This window comes from Perca flavescens, chromosome 7 (assembly GCF_004354835.1).
Source record: "Perca flavescens isolate YP-PL-M2 chromosome 7, PFLA_1.0, whole genome shotgun sequence".
Lineage (NCBI taxonomy): Eukaryota > Metazoa > Chordata > Actinopteri > Perciformes > Percidae > Perca > Perca flavescens.
The window spans coordinates 32351251-32377189 of NC_041337.1; the positions used below are offsets into that span (position 1 = coordinate 32351251).

Below are 25939 nucleotides of genomic sequence, written 5' to 3' on the forward strand. Positions count from 1 at the left end.
GGACAGATAGTCTAGCTAGCTGTCTGGATTTACCCTGCAGAGATCTGAGGAGCTGTTAACCTCATAAGTACTCCACCGGAGTTTAGAACGGCAACACAAAGAAAGCGAACGGTGGCGGACATCCGGGCCGAATTTCCGGCGGCACCTGAACAATCCCGGAAATGAGATGTTGTCGATATATAGACTACCAGCTCCTAAACAAATAAGTCTTCAAAGATTAAACTTAACCACCACGCTGCACTCTGAGCCCTTTGGGTGAATATTGCATTGTATTCTATCCCAGTCTTTAAGGTTACCATCCAAACTGGTTTTAGTTAAGATCGACCCGGATTGTCCAAGGGGCAAAACAACATCTTCCTCGTCTGCCTTCATAATCAAGCCAACCCAACACTTGCTAAAGTACGAAAGCGCTGTTTGAAGACAGCGAGACAAGCCAAAATGAAGTTACATCTGCCACTTGCTACGGGACGTGACTGCTCAGTAAAGCCCCAGAGGTTTCCTCAATTCAAATGAGTGTATTGACCATTACTCTTTGATTTATTTCCACTGGCCTACCACATTTACTGGACCACCCTCTGTATTACAGTCAGAGGGATACTGACACTCGGCTGCTGTCTTATGTAAAGGCAGACAGACCCTCTCCTGCTGTTGGAAGTGCATATGCCAGAGGAGATTTTTTTTACAAATAGACTTTAAAAAAAATAAAGGCCCCGGGTCACGCGCACGTATGTAGGCCTATGATCGAGAGGGGTTTACAATGTACATAAAAAGAAAACTGCTTTGTAATTGTTGCGTTTCGCTGTTTTGTGGCGCTCTCTGTAATGATCCTGTCATCGTTTTAGCCAAAAAAGCATGACGCTCATGATGACTCAAAAGAAACTTGGTCCTGCTACTTTTCTCTTGGTTTCTTTTACAGAATGTCCAATTTACGAAATGTACAATGACAAAACAATAAAGTGATGACAAGTTGAGTATGAAAATGATGTAATATTCTTCAATTTCACGCATGCGGACTGTTCAGTCTCAGGATGGACTGGAGTACTTATAATTAAATTGTATAGATGGTTATAATAACCACCATTCTTTTTTTGATGTCGCTTGCCTGCGACTTCATGGACGTGCTGTACTAGGTGTGTGTGTTTAAGATTATTTTTGGGGGCTTTTCCCTTTATCTGAAAGTGCAGAGATATGGGGTATGACACGCAGCAGGTCGGATTCGAACCCTGCGCCGCTGCAGGACTCGGCCAACATGGGGCGAACGCTCTTACCTGGTGAGCTAGAGGCCGACCCCCGAGCGAGACTTCTTTTTTTGTTAAAACGGCGCCCCCTGTAGCAGCTCACTGCTAACACTAATCGCTGTGGTGTATCAAAGTGGCGTTTGTGAAGAGAATGTCGCTCACCATGTCGCTTTTCCTTTCTGTCTTATTTCACAGAAACGCGGCAAGGATTAACCTAACACTTCACCGCATGCTTTTTGGTGGATTACGTGTTAACCGAATTACGGAATATTCTTGAAAAGATTCCGAAACGATTGCCAATCTTAACTTCTCAGGACTGTTCTGAGAGGTCGATGTAACGAGCAGTAAGCTGATAGGGCCGGTGCTGCACCTCACGTGGGAGTGGTGGAATAGGTTCAATCAGGAGGTTGTTTCGTCACGGGGACAGCACGCTGTAGGCGGACAGCTGCATACCAGACGCTACCACGCCGAGAACACTATTGAAGACCAAGACGCTGAAGGGACTATTCTTGCTTTCCCACAGTACAACTTTTGTAAATACACCCTTTAAAAGCCTGAACTACAACAACAAAGAAGAGCGGGGCTGGCCCGGTGAGGGCGGTAATGGCCTCTTTATGGTTGTGTGTCGAATCGACGGCGTACCCCCACATAGCCCTCTGCGACTACGCCGGACCCTGCGCCGCAGCATGACGCGCTCCTCTCGAAAAAAATGTAACTACGCGTCGCCCGGCCGTGGCTTGGTAGCGTTGCATTTCCCCCGACTCATTTCCTGGTTCTCCTTCTCCATAAACAACGTGAAATCAAGGAGAAGGTTAACTTCTCCTGCTCCAGATTTCCCACCCCACCCACGAGCCCAGGTTAGCTTAGCTTTGTAACAGTACATTTAGTCTGTAGTCTTTGAGCGGAGTTCTGCTGATATACACCAGCTCGCAGCAGAACCCGACTGGGCAGCCGGCTAGCAGTTCATGACCTGCTTTTCTGTTGACGCCAGCCTTCTGGTTAGTCTTAGCTAAATCCCAGGACCTGCAGTTTATTTTTTGACCGCTCGCTCCGGGAGGAACTCTAGCTCACCCAGTAGTGGGCCCGCGGCCCTTTGCTGCATGTTGTCCCCCCTCTCTCTCCCCTTTCCTGTCTTGAAACTATCCTATCAATTATAGGCCATAAAAGCCCCAAAAAAAATTATCTTAAGAAAGACAAAATTCTCCCTCCAGCGGGATTCCAAGGGTATTGCGATGTATTTCTAGTATCGGTATAACATGCAACATTAGTATGTTAGTGTGTGTGTGCGTGTGCGTGTGCCTGTCAAGGTGTTAATTCCTGGTTTGTCCCTCTGTGTTTCCAAAGCGTTCTAGGAGGCTATGATCAAATCACAAAACCCGTGTTGTGGTGTCTCGGTCCTCTGAAATCCTTTTTGACGAGCTCTCCAGGTTCCTCCTCAGGAAATTATACAAAAACCAAAAGAGTTTCTATTCCTGAGTTATGGCACAGTTGGCATCCCGTAAGTGTATGTGTGAGAGTCAGCTCAGTTGATGTAAGTATAGGTTAGCTCCATCGTACTATAATTAGGGTCATCTTGACACTCAGCTATGCATGCATGGCATACTGGTGCAGAGCTCTGAGACATAATCCAGACCCTGGTCCAATATGAGTGTTACACACACACACACACACACACACACTGGGACTCAAGCCAATAGTCAGATTATCCTGAGATATTCTGGGATGGCATTGTAAACTCTATTTTAGTAGGGCGCTTCACTTGAAATTTCATTACTTTCTACATTTCTTCGTTTAAATAAAAAAATCAAAATATGCGAATTATAGATTCGGCAATTTACTCGTGATAATATACCCCTTCCATAGCTGACATAAAGTATAGTACACATTTAACTACTCAGTCACATTCTGAGCATGTTTCCTGTCATGTGGTGAATGCCTATAGAGGGAGAATGAGAATAATACTTCCAGGGTTTTCCCTACCATTATAAAGCTTAAGTGCAGCACCCAAGCAATTTTGGTCAGCACCTAAGCCGAATAAATGTAAAATCAATGTGAGCATCAACACTAACTAAATTACTTTTTTTGTCAGATTTAATGATTGGTCGCCACTGGATTTTTTTTAGAAAGTTTTGTCTTTAGGCTTTTTGAGTGTTATTTATTTATGATCTGTTCTAGCTTTTTCAGCCTTTTAGACACAAATATGGCGATAATAATGGTCCAAAAAGATGTGAAATTGCATATTTTTTGTATTGAAAAACGTAAGGGGGGACCCATTAACCCCCCCCCCAGCCCCCGCCAAATACATGAGAAAACACTGACTTCATCTGTGTAGTCTGCTCAAACCATTCTGGCCCCACTCTGCTTTTTAAGCAGTTGGCCAGAGTCCTCAGAAAAATAGAAATGTCCTAAACTGAATGTGATGGATGGAAGAAAATTACTGCTCCTACCAGCTCAGATATCCCCCCCCCAAAAGTCTCTCCACCAGTTTTGGATTTAAAAAAAATATATATATATATCTATATATATATAGATATAGATATATGTGAAAAAGAAACCTTTAATTTGAAAATTGAAGAAAAGCTATCGATAAGTAGCCACTATAGTAGTCATACAATTCAACTTAAGGAGTCACTGTGCTTTCCACATATATGTTCAACATTAAAACATGATGTATAAATAATATATTAATATCCATTCATTTTCATCCATCCATCTGCACCGTTTCTCTTTCAGCTAAAGGGTCCTTGGCCTAAAACACGTTGGAGACCCCTGCCTTAGGCAGAAAACAATGTTTTTAAATGAGGACTTCAGATACTGTTGTTTTGGAATGGATTTTCACTTTTTACAAATGAACCCAGAGGAAGAAATAAGAAGAATGAAGAAATAGAATGCAAAGAGGGTATGAAACCGCTGGTTTGTCTTTTTAATCATTTCAACATAACACATGACAACTCCAAGATACACTGTACTGTACAATAAGTCAATAGTTCTGTTGTTGTGTTCATCATCTCTTTGGATCAACCAATATACAAATCTGTCACTTCTACATTGCAGCAACTGATTGCATGTGAGATATGTAACAAAAAAGCAAGACTTCTCATTTTTTTTCTTTTCTCCGAAGCACATCATTTATATAATTCTCCCTGTAGTTGATAAACTCCATGCTATATAAAATAGTGTAAGTGAATGCAAATATTCTATTTTCGTTCGCCTTTTTTTTTTCACCCTTTTTAATTCCAGAGGTGGCTGTTATAGCAAGTGATAAAAAAAATAAAAATGGCACTAAAACAAGATACACAAAAGAGGTTGGAATGCAAGACTTACATTAAGCTAGAAATATATAAAACTACATGTGGATGCTGCCTGCATCAGACAGTACCCAGTTTCGTACTAAAAGCAAAACAAAAAAGAGAGGGAGAGAAAGAAAAGAGCATTATTAAAATCCAATCAGTTAAACTGATGAACAAATTCCCTTACAATGTTTGTGTTCTGCACCTAGTAGCAAAAACAGGAAAGGGTGAGGATAAGTGCATCCCTAGTAGGTGCAGGTCGAGGTAATGGAGCTACACAGCCAAGCCAAGGAACAGAATAACATCAATGTCAGCGGAGGAAATTTTTTATAGTAAGCGCTTCAGAGTCGCTCTCATTTTGGAATCGCCTTTTTGTGTCTGCTTACACACACATCTCTGCCAGAGAAAGAAAAAAAAGATAGAAAAACCTATGCAAAAATACTAATGGTAAGTTAAAATTGTGTTTTTTTTATTATCATATAGTATGTCTTAATTAAGTCTTAAGTAAGTTTGTAATAATTTTGTATGTATTAGCTGAAACTCAAAATTATGAAGATATTAAAAATGTTCACTTAGTCTAAATTGTGATAATTATTCAAAATTGAAGAGGCTAAATTTGGACTTTGTCAGACATCAGAATTACTAGAGAGTAAGGCTACATTTACATTGCTACGTTTTTGGTTTTTTAGGAGTTTTGAGCCGAAAGCGATCTCCGTGTACACAAGCGTTTTAAGCTCCAGTAGAAGAACTAGTATACGACCAAAATATCTCATCAACGTTCTCGTACACTGGGCATAAACAGGAGGCAGAATGGAGACTCCGCCATGGTAACGTTAGTAGCTTAGTCTCAGAAGAACGAGACGTCGTGACCCAATCACGCGGCGAAACAGTGTTGCGAAAGGTCGCCGTTTGCGGCCGTTGAGACTGCGACACAACCCCGGAGAGTCCAAACCAAAACGCGCTCAGAACGGTTTCCAAACGTCTCCAGGTTTAAGGGCTCGGAAACGCCAGATCAGGGGGAATGCAAAGTGCAAACACAGCAAAAGATATTTGTTTTTAAACCAAAACGTAGCAATGTAAATGTAGTCAAATTTTTACTTAGTAAGTCATCCTTTTGATTTAGCGCTGAATAATTTTGACTTCTTAAGTCAAATGTGTGATTTATCAAGGGTATTTTTATTTTTTATCTTGCCTATCTTTTTGTGTTATTTTTTTTTCTCTTTTAATTCTTTTCTTAGCAGAAATGTGCTTCCATAGAGATTGGCGTAAATGAGCCCAGAGACGGGGCCCATTATCCCCAGAATGATCCCACTATGAAGAACAACTGACCCAGTCCTGGGTGAATCACCTCTATAAAAAAAAATAAAAAAACGTCACCAATATGAGCGCAGGTGGTCCGATAGTGTTTCACAGCTACGTATACGGCCACGTTTTTTCACTTCTGTCTTCAATTATCTAAAGATAATACTCCTTTTCGACTACGTGATGAGTTTATCTTTAGTAACATTCATTTAGCCACATCTGCAGCCACTTTGCAATGGGAAAACAAGTCATTTTTAGAACACTATTCACACATAAGAGTCATGGTAGCGTTCCAGACAAAGTCACCACAAACCCTTCTAGCTAGCGTTAGCTAGCGGCTACCTAACGTTGACGTTAGCTGGCGCTAGCTGATACTAGTGATTTCTAGTCGGCGACATATTTTGGGCTTCATTTAATAAACATAACCTGTAGTGGTACACAATCGTATGTGTATTGTTTTGATTACAATGTGCGGAATTACTTTACGTCATTTATGTCTATTTCTTTCTATTTCTCACCGATAATCACCGGCGTCTGTACAGCATCAACAGGGGTCGCCATTGTTGTTTGTGTGTGTGTGACGTCAAAAACTGTAAGCGGGAGTACAACGATCTGGTACGAGTTCACGGGTAGTAAGTTACGGGTTTGACTGCCGTTCCAGGGCACTTTCACAGGTAGAAGGTTGTGAAAACACGAGTTACGGGTTGCCTGGAACGCAGCATCATTACCAGCATGTTGTTCCTCTTGGCAGGAACAACCAGTGTAGTGACCATGGCTGTAGGCTTTAAGTGCTAAGTTTTGGGGTCACTGACTTCATGTCATTTTCTTTTTTTTTTTTTTCTTTCTTCAGTTACACGGTCTAAAAATGGCGTGCAGATGGGTCTCTGTCGCAACAGCGGGTTTTTTTTAATGGCAGGTTGTGGTCTGGTCTGGTTGTGGCTTTTTTTGTCACTCTACTGACAACCGTCTCGTTTCTCACCGCCTCAGAATAACAGATACGTTGTTGCTGTTCTCTTCCAGCACTTGGCTATAGAGTTTGATTAGATACATTTATGAGAGAGAGAGAAAGAGAGAGAGAGAGAGAGAGAAGGCAAAGCTGGTTTACCCAAAAGCGAAGAAGGAAAAAAAAAGGTTACAGAGGAGAAGGGACAGGGGGGGTGGGGCGGCTCTTATTTAGAAGGATATTAGTGAAAAGTCTATCAAAAATACTGTTATTCTTTTGGAGAAGAGAAATACACAAAGCTTGATAAAGTCTACACATCAAACTAATGGCACGTACATATACAGGATCAATACAAAATTAAAAACATATGAACATATTAGCTGAAATTTAAAAGAAAAAAATACTCTTTTTTTTTTTTTCTCTCTTTTCTTTTTTTCAAGGTTGAAAGTGCTAGAATTCAGATTAGCTCACAGAAACCCAGGGAGGACAAACTTAATACATGCCAAAAGCTTTTCTTTCATTTATTTTTTTGTTGTTTGTTTTTGTCTTTTTTTAGGGCTAAATGAATATTTGTTACAAAAGTATAAATGCTCAATTTGATTGCTACAAATTTGGCTTAAGCCAAGAGGTTTTTTTCTTAAAAACAATCTTTTTTTTTAAGATCATTATAAAGATCAAATTTAAATCTTGCCTTTTATATATATATATATATATATATATATATATATATATATATATATATATATATATATATAAAATGTTTAAAGTCTCACAAAGGTGCCGACAGCTAATTTATTTAGGATCAATAAAAGGTTTGATCATTTTTGCGAGAGTCATTCAAAATAATCAAATTATCAAAATAATGACTTTCCAGGGGGGGGGGAGACTTATACATGTTTCAAATTAGTTCCGAACTTGGATTATAAAATCTACCATTTTTGAGATAAAGTTGTGATAAACAGTCAGACTGTGGAGGGGGGTTTCTTACATCAGTGCTTGCTGATTCAGAATTTTTAGCTGCTCCTGCCTCCCGACGTTAGACATACTCGCCTGTCTTAACACGCTCATCGTCGGGGGGGTTTCATATCCTACAGTATTTTTTAAAAACATAATCCGATAAACACTCGTAGCATTTTGTATCAAGCAATTGTGCAAAAATGGAGTTTCTTCTCCCCAGGTTTTGGTAAGAAAAATAAAAACAAATAAAAATGAGGTGATGTGTTGTGTTGTTTTTTCGAGGTCCTGTTTTATACAAACAGAAAATAATATATCATATGACAACAAACAAAACAAATATATGACTATGAGCAATCTCCCCCAAGTTATGCAGTCAGTCAGTGTCCCCCTGTGCTTTGAATGTCAAAGCCTGGGAATTCAGTGAAGAGGTGTTTTTTTTTTTTTTTCTTCAAGATATCGCCGTATTTTTCAGACCCTTTACCTTGGACTCTACAAAGCAGCTGAGAGAGGATGAGGAGGGGGGGGAAAGAGTACAGAGGGGATGGGGCCTGGGGATGATGAACACTTTGTCGGTTCCGTTTGTGCATGTTTTTAGCTCACTGTCCATCTTGCAAAAAGAAATTAAAAAAAATAAAATGTAAATGTTCTAGTGGTCTACAGTTGTCGTCCATCACCAACCGTAGCTAAAAGCAGCAACATGTGTTTTATTTTTCATTTTTTCATGAACTATGTTTTTCCTGGTTTCTGTCCTTTCTTTGTTGTTTTTTTACTCAGCATTTAAATTGCGATTGGAGCTATAGGCAAAAGTGAACGAGGACTTGTGATCTATGACCGGAACAACATTTTCCGTACAAGATGAACTATCCCACGTGATGAAGGAGTTCAGCTCCGCGTGTGGCCATGGATACGCCAGTTGCTGTTGGTCATGCCATAGACCGAACGTTCGATGAAGAGCACCGATTTCACTTTGAAGCTTCGGGTTAACTTTGGGCTCAGGTTTTTTTTTTTTTTTTTTTAACTAGGCTGTTGGTGAATGGTTAGAAAGGATCTAAACTCCAAGACTTCCACTTGCCACTGAGCTTGTAGTGAAATCGGCTGAGATTTCACCACAGCGCAGGGGTTACATATTCCACTGGCTAAAAAGAGATTTCGTCGGCCATCCATTGTCAGCATCCCAACAATCTATCTAGTTCAAATCCTAATTCTAACAGCCTTCTATAGATATTTCCCATCCACAGTTCTGATTCCGCTATACTATAACTCAAGTACATGTAAAGGTAAAGATCGGATAGGACAGAGAAAGCTTAAGGGAAAAAGCTAATACTTCATCCATTTTGTTTGATCAAAAATGCAAGATACACACAAATGTAAAACTGCCAGACATCAAAAATACATCATCACTTAGTTTGAATACGTCTACCTAGAAATACACCTTACTGAGATAAAAGCAATAATAATAATATTCATTTTTGAGATATTTCGTACACTGCAATAACATTCTTTAACACATTTTCTTTTTTACTCATCTGTCACTGAAATTCTTTTGTTTTCTTTTGCCATTCACATATGTCAGGGTTCATCATTACCTTGATGATGCATCTTTTTGAAAGACTGCCTAAAGATGTGTTTGTTCCATATATATATATATATTTTAGGTATGTTGGGCAGCCACGTAACTGCTGCAATTATCATTATTCAATTCTCAGGGGAATTTTGTAAAGATAACTGTTCGGAAGGGAGACGGGTGACGGAAGGAGAGTGAGGAGAACGTCTCTGTCTCAGGCAGTGAAAACCTCTGGGAGTCACGAGAAAGGAGATTCCTAAAGGTTTAAGTGCCTTCTTCTTCTGCCTTTTTTTTATTTATTTTTTTAAAGTGCTTCTCTTAAGGAACAAGTAAAAAAAAAAAAAAAAAAAGCCAGCGTGATATTACATCATTTTCAACCAACTCACACACTTTCACTCACGTTTCGCTCTTATTTTCTTTTCTTCTTTTGCTTAAAACTGTGGCCACGTGTGCGACTGGTCTCGGAGTTTGGCAGCAAACGGGTCTCTCATCATTCATTATCATAAGAGTCCGTTTTTCATTTAGTGAGCTTTTCAATACAACTGAACTGACTCTAGGAGCACATCGGTTACAGTTAAATGAAAATAAAAAGGGACATCTATCTCGTTTAAAAAAAAAAATCTTTTTTAAAGAGCACTTCTTTAGAGGCAGAGGGGGGGTTTTAGAGTTAAGGTTTGATCGTTGGCTGTGTGTGAATGTCTATATCTCTTCATTCCTTCACTGGGAGGGAGAGAGAGAGAGAGAAGAGAGGCTCTCTGTACGGATTGTTACATTTAGGTAATTAGAGTGGGTGGTTCAAAACTCAAGATGTGACATGTTCTTACATTTGGAAAAGAAAAATAAAGTAAAACAAAATATCCACTTCAAACTATATATTTTTTTCTGGGTCACAACAAGACAGATAATCTTCACTAAAAAATTATCTTAGATTTTTTTTTTTATATTATTACTTTAAGTATGCAGTACCATGCCTTTTGGCCTACTGATCCTGCCCTCTATACTACTAAATAGGGGGATGGAAGGGGGATAAAAGGGGAAGTAAATGGAAATAAAAAAGGATGGGTTAATACATTGTTATAACTATAGGATGGGGGGGGGAAAGGCAAAAAGCCCAAATAAAAGCTCCTTCAACTTCTTTTCTCACCTTTCCTTTTTTTGCTCAAAGGGGTCTAACTTCCTTTTAAGGCTCAATTAAAAGCTTTTGTGCACTTTCAGGTAAGGCTTCTAAGTGTTCATGTGTGAATTTATTTATTCTAGTTCTCCAACTTCTTCAACAGGCACTGTAAAAGAACCACAACCCGAAATATCCATACTGAGCTGAGGCTGGTACGGAGGCCATCTTGGCTGGGCCAAGGGCTGGCTCTCTCACTGGAAGGCCTGGTGGAAGCGAGGCAGCGTGGTGGTACTAAGGCTGGAGCTGAACACTGGTGGGAGGGGGTGCAGGGGTCCGAGGCCCAGACCCCCGCTGGAGCTCTGCTGCTCCTGAGGTTGCGGTTGCAAAGAGGTAAGAGGTGCTGCGGCGTGGGGCTCGGCAGCGTGCAGAGATGAGGAAGAGGAGGAGGAAGAGGAGGGGGTCGCGGATGAGGTGTAGCCCATCACCAGCCCTCCCGTGCTCATGGGGGCACTGTAGGGAGGCAGGTTGAGGGGCAGGAAGCCCAGCAGGTGGGAGAAGTCCATGTTAGCAGCGCACAGAGACTCGGCGATCACCGCAGGGCTCTTGGACAGGAGGTGATCCCCGCAAAGCTCGTCCACCAGGCCCGAGGTGGACTCCAGTCCGTCCTTGTGGGGTGAGGCAGCAGCGTGTGGCTCTGCAGAGGGAACCGGGCCTGGAGAGCCACTCTGCAGATCCATGAGGAAGCTCTCCATCTCCACTTTCAAGGGCTTGTCCAGCAGGTATGAGGTAGATCCCAGCTGGTATTTGGGGGCTGGCTGGGGCTGGTGCTGCTGCTGGGGAGCCTGGGGCTGGTGGTGCTGGGGCAGCGGAGGGGAATGGTGGTGGTGGTGGTGATGGTGGTGGTGGTGGTGGTGGTGGGAGTGTGGGTGAAGAGGACCAGGGGATTCCATGTGACAGCCCATGCCCATAGCTGCAGACAAGGGACTGGGCATCAGAGACGGGTGCGGGTGACCCACCCCAGAATTAGACATGGCCTGGAGATGGTGGGGGTTGTACATGCCCATCGGAAAAGGGGCCCCGCTGGGGAACGGTTTGCCCATCATAGGGTCTTTGTTGGGACCCATGCCGCACATCATGGGGCTGAGCTCCTCCTTCACAGAGCAAGGGGGCGACCCAGAAGCCAAAAGACCTAGCATGTCGGGAGGCTCCGGCTTGATCTTCAGCAGCTCCTGCGAGTGGCTCTTCTTCACGTGGCGCGTCAGATGGTCCTTCCTGCCAAAGCGCTGGGCACAGTACTGGCATAGGAAGTCCTTTCGGCCCGTGTGGACCACCATGTGCCGTCGCACATCCTTCCGCGTGTAGAAACGGCGGTCACAGTGGTCGCACGGGTGTTTTTTCTCCTTGGTGCCGCCCGAAGACTTCCCGGAGTGGCTCTTGAGGTGCTCCAAGAGCACGGGCGTGCTCTCGTAGCTCTGCATGCACACTTTACAGGTGAGATCCCCGGCCGTGGCAGAGTGCATGGCCACATGGCGCTTATATCCCAGCTTGGTGTTGTAGTGCTTCCCACACTCTTCACACTTGAAGGCCTCCTTGTTGGGGTCATGGGTCTGCAGGTGGTTCTTCAGGTGGTCTTTGCGGTGGAACATTTTCTCACAGAACGAACACTGATGGGTCTTCTGTGGAGAGTGTGTGGCCATATGCCTGGGAAACACAAGAAAAAAAAGAGAGATTGTAAATGGTAGGGGTGTTACACATTCCTTGTCTTAAAGGAACACGCCAACTTTTTGGGACTTTAGCTTATTCACCGTATCCCCCAGAGTTAGATATACACCCAGTCCATACACACCCTTCTCATCTCCGTGCGTGTCGCAACTCTGTCTGACGCACTCACCGCTAGCCTAGCTTAGCACAGATGCTGGAGGTAACCGGCTCCAACTAGCCTACTGCTCCCAGTAAGTGACAAAATAACGCCAACATTTTCCTATTTACATGTTGTGATTACTCCAACTCTGAGCGAACTCCAGGCGAACTCTCTGCTCCTCACGTGCTGCGAGCAAATCACTCCGCCCAAGTAGCAGAGAGTAGCAGTGCTTTGCCTCCTGAGAATATAGTTCCCAGTATGTCTACGGTAAGAAGATGGCTGTGTCTCATGTGACCTTGTTATGTGTACACGCTGTGACTATACAAATCACAACATGTAAATAGGAAAATGTTGGCGTTATTTTATCACTTATTGGGAGCAGTAGGCTAGATGGAGGATGGACCTCCAGGATCTGAGCTAAGCTAGGCTAGCGGTGGTGTGCGTCAGACAGAGTTATGACACGCACGGAGATGAGAAGGGTATGTATGGACTTATCTAACTCTGGGGGATACGTTGAATAAGCTAAAGTCCCAATAAGTTGGCATGTTCCTTTAATGTCACATTGGTTATGCAGTCTGTCAGTAGTGTGCATGCTAATGTGAGGCATGACTTCCTCTTAGTCAAACCACTTGTCCACATAAATGAGTCACAGTGGTTTGCAGCCAGGACCCAAAATAGGTTTTGGAACCACTTCCTGGGATTCACAGTATTCCAAACATCCTAGTATGTTGATGAGTTTGAGATTAGTCCCTTAAACCTGCATTGATTGTAAACATATCATTGATATTTAACAGTTGCTCATTTACACGTCCAGAAATTACTTACAGAATTAGCAACATTTTCATTAATTTAGAGTCCTGTTCTCGGCCAACTGATGAATGTAAGTCCAACATTTACTTTCTTTTTAGCTCTGACTTTGGTCTCCACCATGTGAGGGAAATGTCTGGCTGTTGAGCTCTTAAATACTCCACTAATGTATGGTAAAGCTCTGCTTCACTCACTCTTTTGCTACCAGTACTTTTCTTTTTGTTTTCCACTGAAGAAGGTACCCCCTCAGTGTAGGCCTGATTCTCAGATGATCACCATAGTGACGCAACATATCATCTTCAACGCAACGCTCGCTGAATCCTTTCATCGGCAACCAAAACAGAGGAATGCCTGCGCTTTGTCAATTGTACGGCATTGTGTACGCGGTAGTGTACCGCGTAGCGTACCGCATAGTGTACCGCGTAGTGTACCGTGTAGTTTTGCAGGCTGCCATTTTTTTTAAATCTGGGTCAAGTGAATAAAAACATTGCGGTCACACTACTTAAGTCACTACTTTTTCAGTCTCACACATGTTGAATAAAAGTCAAAAGTATAGCCTTTCTAAAGTTGCTCAATGAGGACTTTAAGAAAGCTAAAGAAACCATGCCTCAGGCTGTATTTAAAAGGATGTGAATTGAGCGATATGATTAATTCTCAGTACCTGAAGAGTTTGTATTTGGAGCTGAAGGCCTTGGGACAGTGTGGCTGTGAGCAGTGGAAGGGTTTCTCTCCTGTGTGACTCAAGGCGTGCAGCCGGAGCTTCTCCTGTGAGGCGAACAGGGCCCCGCACGCCAAACACTCGTTCCCACTCGCTTTCCCTACCCTTTCTCCTTCCCTCTCCCTCTCTCTCTCTCTCCCCCTCTCTCTCTCTCGCTCTATCCGTGGCAGCGGGGCGGCGCTCCCAAACAGCTTGGCGGCAGTCCGTCGTCCCTCTTCCTCCGGCGTCAGTGCGGTAATACGGTGTGAGGCATCGGCGGCAGCAGCTGCCATGGCAGCCCTAGAGTGCCGCTGCCATGAAAATATACTTGTGGCTCCCCTGCCTTGCAGGCTCAACTTGGGAAGTTGTGGAGGGGAGGGGAGGGGGGGAGGGGGTTATCGAAAAAAGAAGACGCTCAACAGCTCACAGGAAGGGCCAATGATCCAGGTAAGCCAAAATCTGCGGTGAGATAGAAAGTGCATGCTTTGAAGCTAACTGCTAAGTTAGATTACATTAGACATATTTTTCACATAAAGCCAACTGTTTACCTGTTGAAATACTTCTTGTCCTTCTTTCGTCTCTGCACTTTTCTTCTCTCCCTCTCTCTCTCTCGCTCTCTGCTTCAGTCGCTCCTCTCCTTCGCTCTCTTGTTCTCTCCTCCTCACCCGGTCCCAACAGCTATGGTTGGCGGTGAGTGGGAAACACTGCTCTGCATTTTTACCGTCCTGCAAGGAGAGAGCAAACATGACAAACAGAAAAGGTAAGTTAACAAAAATGTGACTGCATGCATCCTTTTATTCTAAAAACTTTGACAACGTTTTTTAACAAAATGCACTGATGTAGACAACAACTCAAAACCCCAGAATCTGAGCATGTCATCTGCAAATTACACTTCAAAAGCAAGTTTCCTCTGAGATCACTAGGGGGAGCTGAACGACAAGTCTGACTGACCTGACACGAGCTGCAAAGGTTTAGCAAAAAACTGTTTTGTCCATGATGACTCTCAATCACAGTCACAGCATAACACACCCGTACTTGTATAGCCAAACGTGTGACGATGGAATGCAATTACACAGCCTCATCATGTGTGTCTGCAGATGACAGCATAGTGCACAAAGCCAGCTTTGTGTGTGTTTATGTACATGTGCGTACTTGTTATGAAACGGGTTAAGGCTCCTGTAATCCTTAGGGGGAAAACACACAACCCCTCAGGGTGGAGAGAAGGTTGTGGGGAGGAAGGGGTGGAGGGTGTGTGGGGAGGAAGGGGTGGAGAGCTGTTTGTGTCACAAACTCAGGCTTTCTAGAACCAGCACTACCTGTTAACCTGAATTCAACAAATTCTTTACAGAAGCGAAAACAGTCGCACACTTTGCGGTGGAAAAAGTGGACAGAATGACTGAAAACTGCACTCAAACAGCTGCAGTTGTTTATTTAAAATAAACCACAAACTATATTAACTCATGTTCCAAAAGAGAGCGCTGAACTCTCTCTCTCTCTCTCCCTGTCATCTCTGCATTCCCTTATTTACCCTCAGTGACCTGTGTGACTCCTGCTTGCTAACACACCAGCTAAGTCCAAGGTTGAGCGGACACAGCGCTGAGCACAATGTTAGCCGCGCTCCGAGCGCCAGTCACGTGAACCGAGAGAGCATGCAAGTCCCGTAAACACGTGGGAATATGTGACAGAATGCACACCCATGCGCCATGTCTGCACATACATACATACACAACTCCAGATGTAATGGCATCCTTTCTGTGTGAGCGGTCAATGAGTTGAGAAAGACAGCAAATATCTTGGAATCTGCTCTGAGTGCTTTTGCAGATGCTCATATTTACATGTTTACATAGAAATGCACAACCGCGTATCCACAGGTGGCTAAAACGTGCATATGAGAGTTTTTGTGTCTGTGTGTTCATGTCATTTTCTTTTTACGACAAAAGATGCACATTAGCACATGCGTGCCTGTGTGCTCACGCATGTCTCGGTGTGTACGTGTGCATACACGTGTGTTTGTTCTCGTAATGTATGTGTGTTTACAGCGGTGGTTAAGAGGACCTGACAGCTGTAGCGTTGTGTGGTGGTCATCACCCAGCAGGGAGGGTGCAGGGGGGTGACACCCGTCCCATTGACCACCCTCAGGGAGCCTGGCTCTATTGTGCAGCCTACCCACATCGCACATTCCTGGCCTGAACCATGCCGTGTCTCCCTGTCTCTCTCCTCCGCACACAACAGCACATACAACACACATAGTTCTGGTCACACCGAATGCAACATCATGTAAACCCCCCCCCCACACACACACACACAAACCCCCCCAAGCCGGTATGCTCAAACGCACTCACAAAGGCGCACACACAGACAGCCAGATACAGTACAATGAAGCGAATCCACACCATCAATGTTACAGAAATAAACCAAATAGAGCTTGAACACAAAGGGCACACCATGACAGACCATGTGGAGCGGTGACTTCACGCACGGATGCCCTCAGGCCTGAACGAGCCCAAATGACTGACCTATGCAATAGTATCATGCTTTATGCATTATGTATACATAACATTAAAACTCTTTTTTCAATGAAAGTGTTTTAGTTGCCCTACATATCTCACTGTTTTGTTACCACATCACTGATCGTTAACCAGTACCACCTTAAGCAGTGATGCTTGGCTTTATACACCGAGGGCCAGATGTACTGACGCTTTTGCGTCCACTTCAGGCGTATTTGTTTCACAACGTGAGCGTAAAAGCATGGCGAGGTATGTACAAACAGGCCGCACTGAGGTTAAAGCGCAGACTGCCTGTCGCGGGAACTAAAAATGGCAAATTGCGCTTTTCCGTGTCATGCATATGCATTCAAGGGAGGGTCAAGGGGAAAGTTGGAGTTTCCCATAAAGAGATGGGGGGAAACGTTAAGTGCACCTAATTATGTATTCCGTGGTATGTACAAAAAATGCCCGTGAAAGCGCGCCTCTATTTTGCGGTGAAAATTCTCCGCCTCCTTAAAAGCAGGTGTAAACCAGCCACAAGCGGGTTCTCTCGCCTCCTGGTGAAATGACAGCAGTAATCCGAGCAAGACGAAGACATAGGCCAAGGAGACGGGCTGAAAGGATTTTTGCCACAAGGATCACACTTTTTCAGTTGACTGAACACAAAATCATTATGCTTTACAGATTAAGCAGCCATGCAATATTACAGTTACTTGAAGAAATCAAAGATGACATTGAATCTCCGACTCAGCGTTCACATTCCATTCCGGCAGTTGTTAAACTCTTCGCTACATTACAAATATTGTACAAGTACTTGAAGCTTTGCTACAGCGCAATTTACGGTATAGTGGGCGGAGAAAGGCGGCGATTACCCGATGAACTGCAGGTTTGGTAAATACGACGTAAAGTGAAGTATCACAGCGTGCGCTTTCTGCAGGTTGGCCATGGTGCTAGTAACGCTACATCTGCAAATGTACGTACATCAGGCCCCAAGTCTTTTTAATGTGTTTGTATGCCTTCTCTCCATATTTCACTGACATATTCCAAAGCAGGACATTTAAATTTCATTGTAATGAAATACTATATATTTAGATATTTCATGGTAGAATTCTGTGCTTATTTTAATCAGAAAAAGTTTTTATTCCCCAGTGTGACCTTTTGTCCAAAGAAGATATTTTGACTTGACACAATAACAACAGCTCAGGTGTTCCTTAACAATTACATGCATAACATTAACAATGGTTCCATTCTTTTCAAGTGTCCCAGTAAGTCATCATGACAGTGTGACAGTGAGCCAGCACACACAATACCAGGAGCCTGATACAGAAGCAGCTGAATGGAATTCCGCCATCATTTATTTTACTATTTACACCTGTGCTTTTACTACTGTGATGTGTCAAAATGTCTGTTGTGGGAAGCGCCTGTACACTTCAGTGCAATAGGCATCAATTTGACATTTTTTTGTTGGCGTTAAACTGCTATTTCCTCTCCGGAAGTCTTACATTTATCAATGCTACAATATAGTGCAAGAACTGGCGTAAAAGCAGTAACTATAACGGACAGCTAATGTAGGAAAGCTATACCAAGTGAGAGCTATGAGATAGCCAAGGCTAGCCTTAGCTAAAGCAATATGTACTTGCTTTTTTTCCTCCCTAGTTCTCGCTGTAACTACTAATTTTGATCAACTAGCATCTTGGTAATTCAGTTTATTATCCAACAGAACTAAATGAGGCAGTAGCCAAATCCAATCACGATGTAGAAAAATACAGCTAAACTAGTCCTGCTAAATGTTAACTAGCGTTAGCTTAGCTCAGCCGAGTAGCAAAAACAACCCACTCAGCTTTTGACTCCACTGAAATTCAGAATTTGGTGTAGTTAAATCACTTTTAAATCATATATAACCTGGCATTAAATTGTAGATTAATTTCTGTATTGACATTAAGTAGAAATTCTAACAACTGATAGACACACAAAAAACTTTCTGTTTGCTAACCTGCAGTTTGCTAACCAGCCTGAAAACTTTTAACCTTTTTCACAACTTCACCCTTGGTGTATTTACTGTTCTGTGCCTTTGTATGGAAGAACAGGCCTACATTAGTATGATTAGTAAGTTAGCACTCAGTTACAATTGAAGCATGTGCTCTACCATCATGAAGCAACAAATCTCTACACTTCCCTGAAAATTGTACATCACCAAGTACATTCTTAATCTTTTTCTCAGTCAACCAGTGTCATTATTCATTTTCTATCAGCCTATCACAGTTCTTTTTCAATTGCGAAACGACAGTGGTCACAACTGAAGTCACATGTGTAAAACTCTAAGTACAGTCTGCACTACCAACAGTCACCTGAGCTAAACAGTTCACATCACCTGCACAACTCATTCCAAGCAACACAACTCTTCACACACGTCTCAAAACAGGCTCAGTGCAGCCAGACACTATGAACAACCCTCACTGAGATAACACACACTGTCACTCAGAACACACAGAGTAAAAACACTAGCATCAAACACCAATACAGAAATTACAAACTTTCTCATCTTTACAGTTTGAACAATATGAGTGACTCACACTACATAATAGTTTCTTTAAAGAAAATATATAGATTTTACAATATACCAATTTTTATGTAAGGTAAACAAGAATGAATGAAAATCAGCAGTTTGCTTCAATATAGTATTTTGTCTAGTAATTTAAGAAATTACTGGAAAAAAATTAAAGGTTGCCGAATAGATCAAAGGGCAAGTCACCATTTTTATTTTTATTTATTTAAGAAAAATGTTTTTATGTTATGTCACTGATTATGACACACTCTGTAGGTGTCTTGTCTTGTCCTGATGTTATGTGTTGAGGACCACAATACAATTGTATTTGATGTCTTTTTTTCATGTGTAAGGCATTCTTAATACAATTAAATAAATCAAATGAAATGAAATCAAAAGGTGCATAACAGTAACAAAGAATAGCGTGACTAATCCTGCCTATCTCCAGCATCATGCGGCAAGTTTTCTTCATCACATTGGATGTCTGCATCATCTCTAAATAAAAACGAATGTGGTGTTTCCATTGCTTTCACCTCCATTGCTTTCTGAAAAACAGGAAGTCCACAGTTTTATTATAGTAAAAGTAGTGGTTTTCAATTATTTTTTTTTATAGCTGTGTACGTAACCTCAGACATCTTACCTGGACATGTTGGTATATGCTTTTTGCATTTAGCAGTGTTTGATAGGCGCCAGACTGAAATCTATTCTGTTTTGAATGTGTGGTTTTGACAGCGGTGTGTTAGCATTTTAACAAAGTGCTGTAAATCCACAGTATTGTGCACGTTGTGGTTAAAGTCATGAGATAAGTGTGTAGAGTTTTGAAAATTGTGTTCAAGCAATGAAAAACGAACTAGAGTTTGGTCCACATGAACTGCTGCTGTGCAGACTGTAGTTAGAGTTTTGCACATGTCGCTTCAGTTGTGCCTACTGTCGTTTAGCAATCGAAAAAAAAACTAATCAACAACCTCTCTCATGTTTCTACAACTCAATAAGGTCTTCAATCAACATGGACCCTTTTTTCCTATGTTTTTGTGTCTATGTGACTGATGGGAACAACAATCTTTGAAATTGGTCCAGTATGGACCTTTTTCACAGCAGACATTTGGACTTGTCACAGTAGGAAAAGCAAAGCTGAAATTGATAACCTTAACGATGGCTCAGTTCCATCAAGTGTCCCAGTAAGCTATTTCAGTGAGTCAGCATGCACAATACCAGGACCTCTCCTAAGTGGAATGCAGCCATCCGTAATGGTTTAATACCAGGGCCTCTCCTAAGTGGAATGCAGCCATCATTAATGGTTTAATATACACCTGTGCTTTTCCTACTATGACATGTTAACATGTCTGCCGTGAAAAAGGTCTATTAAGCGAGAACGCTGTGAGCAGCAGCCGCAGACCGGGCTGCAATGTAACCCTATGGGGCAAATGTGCATCGTCAATTTCGTCCGCTAAAAGTGGACTAATGAAGTGTATTTCACTTCATTAGTCCACTTTTCATTTACATGGCGTTTGGTGGCTTTAGCGAACCCAATTTCACGGTATGTTTTTATGTTTAAAAAAAGGATCTTACTCTTTAACAGAAAGGTCATCCTCCATAGAAATGTGCACAATTGCCACATAACTTACATTGTAGCTTGTAGGCTATCGCCGACAGCAGCGGTCTTGCTTAATAATGGACCAATTTTGAAGGTTTGTTGTTCATATCGGACACAAAAACATAGGAAAATAGGGTCCAGGTTGAAAAAAACTGAAGTTATCCTTTAATGTAAAGAGCGACCAGCGTGTGCATTAGTAGGTTTCTCGCATGTCTCTCTGCAGCACTTCACACTCATGTTCCCCATTATGTATCAATCAACTAATGAAAACCCGGCTGAGGTTTCTCTCATGTGTTCCCACTCCACATGTTTAAACCCCTTCGGTTGCTCACTGTTCCCCCCCCCCCACTGTTATGTTTGTACAGTAAATCCGTCTGCAGCTACAATCAACTGTGATGGTACGAGCTCCAGATGCACTCATGTTCAAACACTGGTCTCACACACTCAACACTCGTGTCTGCACATGACAAACAAGCAACATTTAAGTGGAAATATGAACCAACTGTAACCAATATATATTGTACATGTATTGATTTATTTTTTGTATTCTCATACAGTGATCTGTTTTTGTTTCAAAGGCCATTTGTAGTTTCACAACTTTCACCAGTTTTATCTAGAAAACTGTTGTCAGCTTTGTTATTTTTCTTTTAAATCAGTTGTTTATTGCACATTAATCTTGAAATTTGGAATTCAATGACCATTGTTGCCTTTCTTTAATAATGTACTGTACATATACCAGAAGAATGGACCATAATCTTTGTACCTCAAACTTTTTCCTAAACTTTTATACTGTATATCGCAATTTGGTGCACTCAATAGCACTTATGTTCAATCACTTAGAAAGTGAAAATGAACTCTATTTTTCTACTATATCAAGTGTTTTCTAGTAGTCAGCATAGGCGCGTACTTCTCTTCACCAAAGAGAGATTGGATGCTAACAACACACTTAGAATCTTTCTGTCGAAATCAGGTGATCCATGACAAATACTTGCTATTTGTTTCAGTGAGGTTTAGATTCCTCTAAGGATTTCTAAGGAGGTCGACCTTTCTGTTAAAGAGTAAGATCCTTTTAATTCAAACAGAAAGCGAAATTGTGTTCGCTAACAGTAATTTTTACATCATAAAATACACTTTATTCACAGTCGACAGAAACAAAATAAAACTATGAAAAGCCGTTTTGGGTCTTCTCTCCACTTTTCCAACCATCACAACTCGTGAGTAGTTTACCGATTTACATGTGAAAATTTGTTGGCTCTTTAGACGCTAAAAGTATTGCTTTTTTAAATGGAGTCTGGTGGGTTTAGCGCTAGCGACTTCAGAGCTGGTAAAACAGAAGTCTTAAAGAGGTTTTAAAGTTCTATCTCTGAAGGGATCCTTTTCATAATGTTGTCAGACACTTAGAATATTAATCTGAGCCTGTCAGCAGCAAAACAAGCACTTTTGTGAAGGTAAATACAAGCTGGAAAATTGCCCTATTAACTTATATTGTAGCTTGTAGCTTGTTTCGCCGCTGCTGACTGCAGCGATCTGACTGCAACGATTGGTGTTGTATAACCCAGTATAGACCTGTAGAATTAGAGTGCAATAAAGTAGCATTTCTAGTACATTTCTAGTGCAATTAATTGAAATTCTATTCGCGATTAGGATTTCAGCTCCGATCACAAAAACAGATTAATCAAAAAAAAAAAAAATTATTTAGCACATTACGTTTTCCAACTAAACTTTTATTTTGTCTTGTGTTCTGAATGAGAAGAACATTTTCAAATGGCAAAAGTATTAAGGGAAATTTCACAGTTATAGGGTAACTACTGTTTTTGCAACCCTATTTTCCTATGTTTTTGTGTCTAAGTGTCAATAAAATAAATGAACATAATTATTTGGTCAAACATTTTTCATTTGAAGTTAACATAAGTGATAGTGAAATCATGTTAAATATCATCTAACACTGAAAAATGTAATGTCAATAGAGTTCAAATGATTTGTCAATTGACAAAAGAAAAAATCAATAGTTGCAGCCCTACACCCTAAAAAATGCTGGGTTATTTCATCTACCCAACCGCTGGGTTATGAAATGTTTTACCCATTATGGGTTATTTATATGGAAGTTGGGTTATTTTGTGCAACTCATGTGTTGAGTCAAAATCCATCAACCCAACATACATCGGTTGACCCAGCACTTGGGTTGTTTGTGCTTCGAACGTCATTGGGTTGCATCAGATCATCACCAGAGTCCACACACCGAGCGCTTGTCACAGCAGAGAACCAGTCTGGTCATCCAACGAGGCAAATACATAATAAAAGGTTTGTGTACACTAGCTACATGTCTAATTCACATTGTCTGTGTTGCGTTACCTATTAAAGTACTATCTTTATATTGTGAGGCTAGTTGGTTAGTTTGGCTAACAACGTAGCTAGCTAACGATAGCCATTTAGCCGTTATCATGGAAGCATGTATAGCCTACAGCTTATCCGTTTGGTCTGAATTATATTAATGAATTAATGAAACAAGTTCATAATGCCCATGGGCATATGGTCATGTTTATTGAGTTCACCAGGCTAATTTGCCAGCTAGTTTCAAGCTAGCCAGGTAATTCGGCAGTTAACAAACTATCTAGCTAGCTAGCTAGCTAGATAGTTTACTAGCCAACTGGCTGTCAGTTAGTTGCTTTGCTAGCTATATTATTTTAACTGGCTGTAAATGAACGCGCTTGTTTTTCCTTGAAGCTTTTAATGTGAAATGTGAAGGCATAACAGTGTATGACTGATTAAAGTATGTAAAAACAGTGAGATAACCTGATATGTCTGACTAAATGCATTTATGTGCATTTATTTAAGTAATGTGGTGACCCACAATAGATAAGAACAAATGCTTATTTAAAATGGCGGCCTGGCAAACGACAAGGGCCACTTGAGTTAAGGGTTAAGAAATATATAATAAAAAGTTTGGGAACCACTGCTGTACTGTTGTACTGACACTCGTGCCCTGAAGGCTATGCTTTGAGCAGCCACAAATATTCTTGTAAAAAGGTAAAAACAATTTACATGCATGCAATTTGTCATATGAATTGTATAGGTAGAGAGGGAGGATTGTGATGCTAAATAAAATGGCTGTTATCTTCACATTGGATTACATTCTGCTGTTAGTCTGCATTGCTTTTACATGGTGATATCTGAATAGTTAATACAATAGCAATTGTATCTTTGCTTAAGCTCTTTTTGTGTTTGTTTCAGATCAATGGATAACTTTGTCATTAACACTATGACAGAGTGCCAGACCTTGTCGAAAGATTTAAAAGGTAAGAAATATGTTTTCCCATCCACAGCATATCAAGTCTGCATTGCTACTAAAGCCCTTTTCAGACATGAATTCTTATGAAATATAATTTCCTCTTTTTTTCAATAGCTTCCACGTAATATGTCAAAGTGACTCCAATAGATGAATAGAGCCGGCCACTGGATTCCTGGAGGAAAAGCTGCGGAACGTCAGGAAGCGGCTGAGATCAACCAGCAGGTCGCAGAGCACGGCACAGACACCACCACAAACGCCAGATGATGGCGCTCTAGCAAGGGCTCTCATACCAGGTAATTATTAAACTGAAAAATTATTTGATGAAGCAAAACATCCATATTTCAGTGAATGACAACTTTCATGTTCTTTTTTACAGACTGTACCATATCAGACGAACGTGGGTCACAGCTTAAAGAATGGTTGAGAAATAATTCTCAGCCCCTCAGCCAGATAGAGACCTACATGCCGAACACAGCAGTCTACAGGGCCAAGTGGATTAGGGACAACAATTGGACCATCGATCAGATCCTCGAAGAGTTCCCTCACCTAATGACCAAAGGCATGGTAGGTATAGGGAAATATGATCTTACATATAAGGATGCATTGTTTATAATGTTTTATTAGTGTGCCACATTGAATTGGTTTTAAAAATGTGTTTTCCATTTTATAGATTGCACAGGCTTGTCCTGCATGGGGATGCTGCATCAAAGTTGTTTGAAACTTGGTCACGTGAAATGCCAGGAGGGGAGTCTAAAATGGTAAAGTTTATTCAAAGTAGAATACTTGCTTGCAAGTAGAGCTAATGGCTTTTAATAGCAGCTTTTTAATAGGAATTTGAATTTGTTCAGTATAGACCTGTTGAATGTTCAGCCAGTTCATTCGTAATTGTTGTTTTGCTCTGAATGTTTTCCTACCTGAGTGATATGAACTGCACCAGTTCCACTATATTGTTGATATAATACATTTTTTTCAAAGATTCCATTATGTTGTTTTGTTTTTGTATTGTTTAAGTGTTTATTAAATAATATATTCATACATCTAGCATGTATTCTGTTCTAGGTTTGTAGTTTAACAGTTTTATTGCAATTTATTTTCTTAAATTGTACTGTAATGTGTTAGAATTAATCTGGCATATAGGTTAATTTTGCCCAGCATTCGGGTACACTATATAACAAATATGTAGTTGAATCAACCCAGAATTGTAATTAATTTGACCCAGCATTTGGGTACACTATATAACAAATGTATGTAGTTGAATCAACCCAGAATTATAATTAATTTGACCCAGCATTTGGGTAGAATATTTAACTCATCTGTTGGGTTAAAAATCACCAACCCATCTTGCTGGGTCAAATTAACTACTGTTGGTCCGGTGCAATAGTGATCCAGCGGTTGGGTTATAAAACAACCCAAGTTGGGTTATTTTTAACCCATCATTTTTAAGTGTGTAGATGTCAGTAATGGGTAATGAAAAGCAAATACAAACTAGAGCTGAATGAGTAATCATTTTAAAAAATCGAAATCAAGATTTGAAAGAATGCAGTTAGCTAATTTTGAAGACCGCGATTAATCTAATGTGCAATGTTTAGTTGAATGTTTGGCGTAACATTTGGGTTAACATTTTTTATTCCTCTTTTTATTATTATTACATTTACTGTTCAAATGCTGGAATACTGTTACATATCAGATATTGTTTACAGAAATGTCCTATTTTTAGTGGATTTTTCATTGATTTTTAAATTACTTCATTTAACATGATCGTAGAAGGTGCAGCGTGTAGATGCTGCGATTAAACTGAGGCATATCAGACATTTCAGTTTACAGGAAAGTATTGATATTTTTCTATTGGATATATGGAATTTGTTTAATTATTATTATAACTTTAGCTTTTGTGATACATGTTCTGTGTGTGACTGTTCAATGGCCACGCTTATTAAAAGAAAAACACTTATTGCTGGCAATTCATATCCATGTTCTCATCCTTGCATAAGAATATAGAGCGGTTTTGATGGTGTCTCATGTTTTAATGCTCCATGACATGTTTTATCTGTTACACAGTGACATATTGAACTTTAGCTTAAACGTTTAAGAAAAAAACGCAAATCCAAATCGCAATTAGATGCTTTCCCCAAATCGTTCAGCCCCACTACAAACATACTACACAGGTTATAGGTCAGAGCACACAGTGCTTCCTAACCAGGGCTTTCCACCAGCACACAAACAGCCCAACTGCAGCCATTTCCACCCACTTA

The 25939-nt window shown here is 41.1% G+C and overlaps 1 protein-coding gene and 1 long non-coding RNA gene across 3 annotated transcripts in view; one reads left to right on the forward strand and one right to left on the reverse strand.

The window, feature by feature from the left end:
- Positions 1–10363: 10363 nt before the first annotated feature.
- plagl2 (pleiomorphic adenoma gene-like 2) overlaps positions 10364–25939 on the reverse strand; it is a 53809-nt gene continuing 38233 nt past the window's right edge. For both annotated transcript variants that reach the window (XM_028583635.1, XM_028583636.1), the window contains exons 2-4: positions 14322–14498; positions 13738–14232; positions 10364–12109 (exon numbers count right to left, since the gene is read on the reverse strand). In XM_028583635.1, coding sequence (XP_028439436.1) covers positions 10660–12109; positions 13738–14066 — 1779 coding nt within the window. In that variant the 5' untranslated portion in view covers positions 14067–14232; positions 14322–14498 and the 3' untranslated portion in view covers positions 10364–10659. The remainder of the gene's footprint in view (positions 12110–13737; positions 14233–14321; positions 14499–25939) is intronic.
- On the forward strand, positions 22431–24592 carry LOC114559150 (uncharacterized). Its single transcript, XR_003693019.1, has 5 exons — positions 22431–22699; positions 23630–23694; positions 23802–23980; positions 24064–24251; positions 24358–24592. It is a non-coding gene; the product is annotated as an uncharacterized LOC114559150 (long non-coding RNA).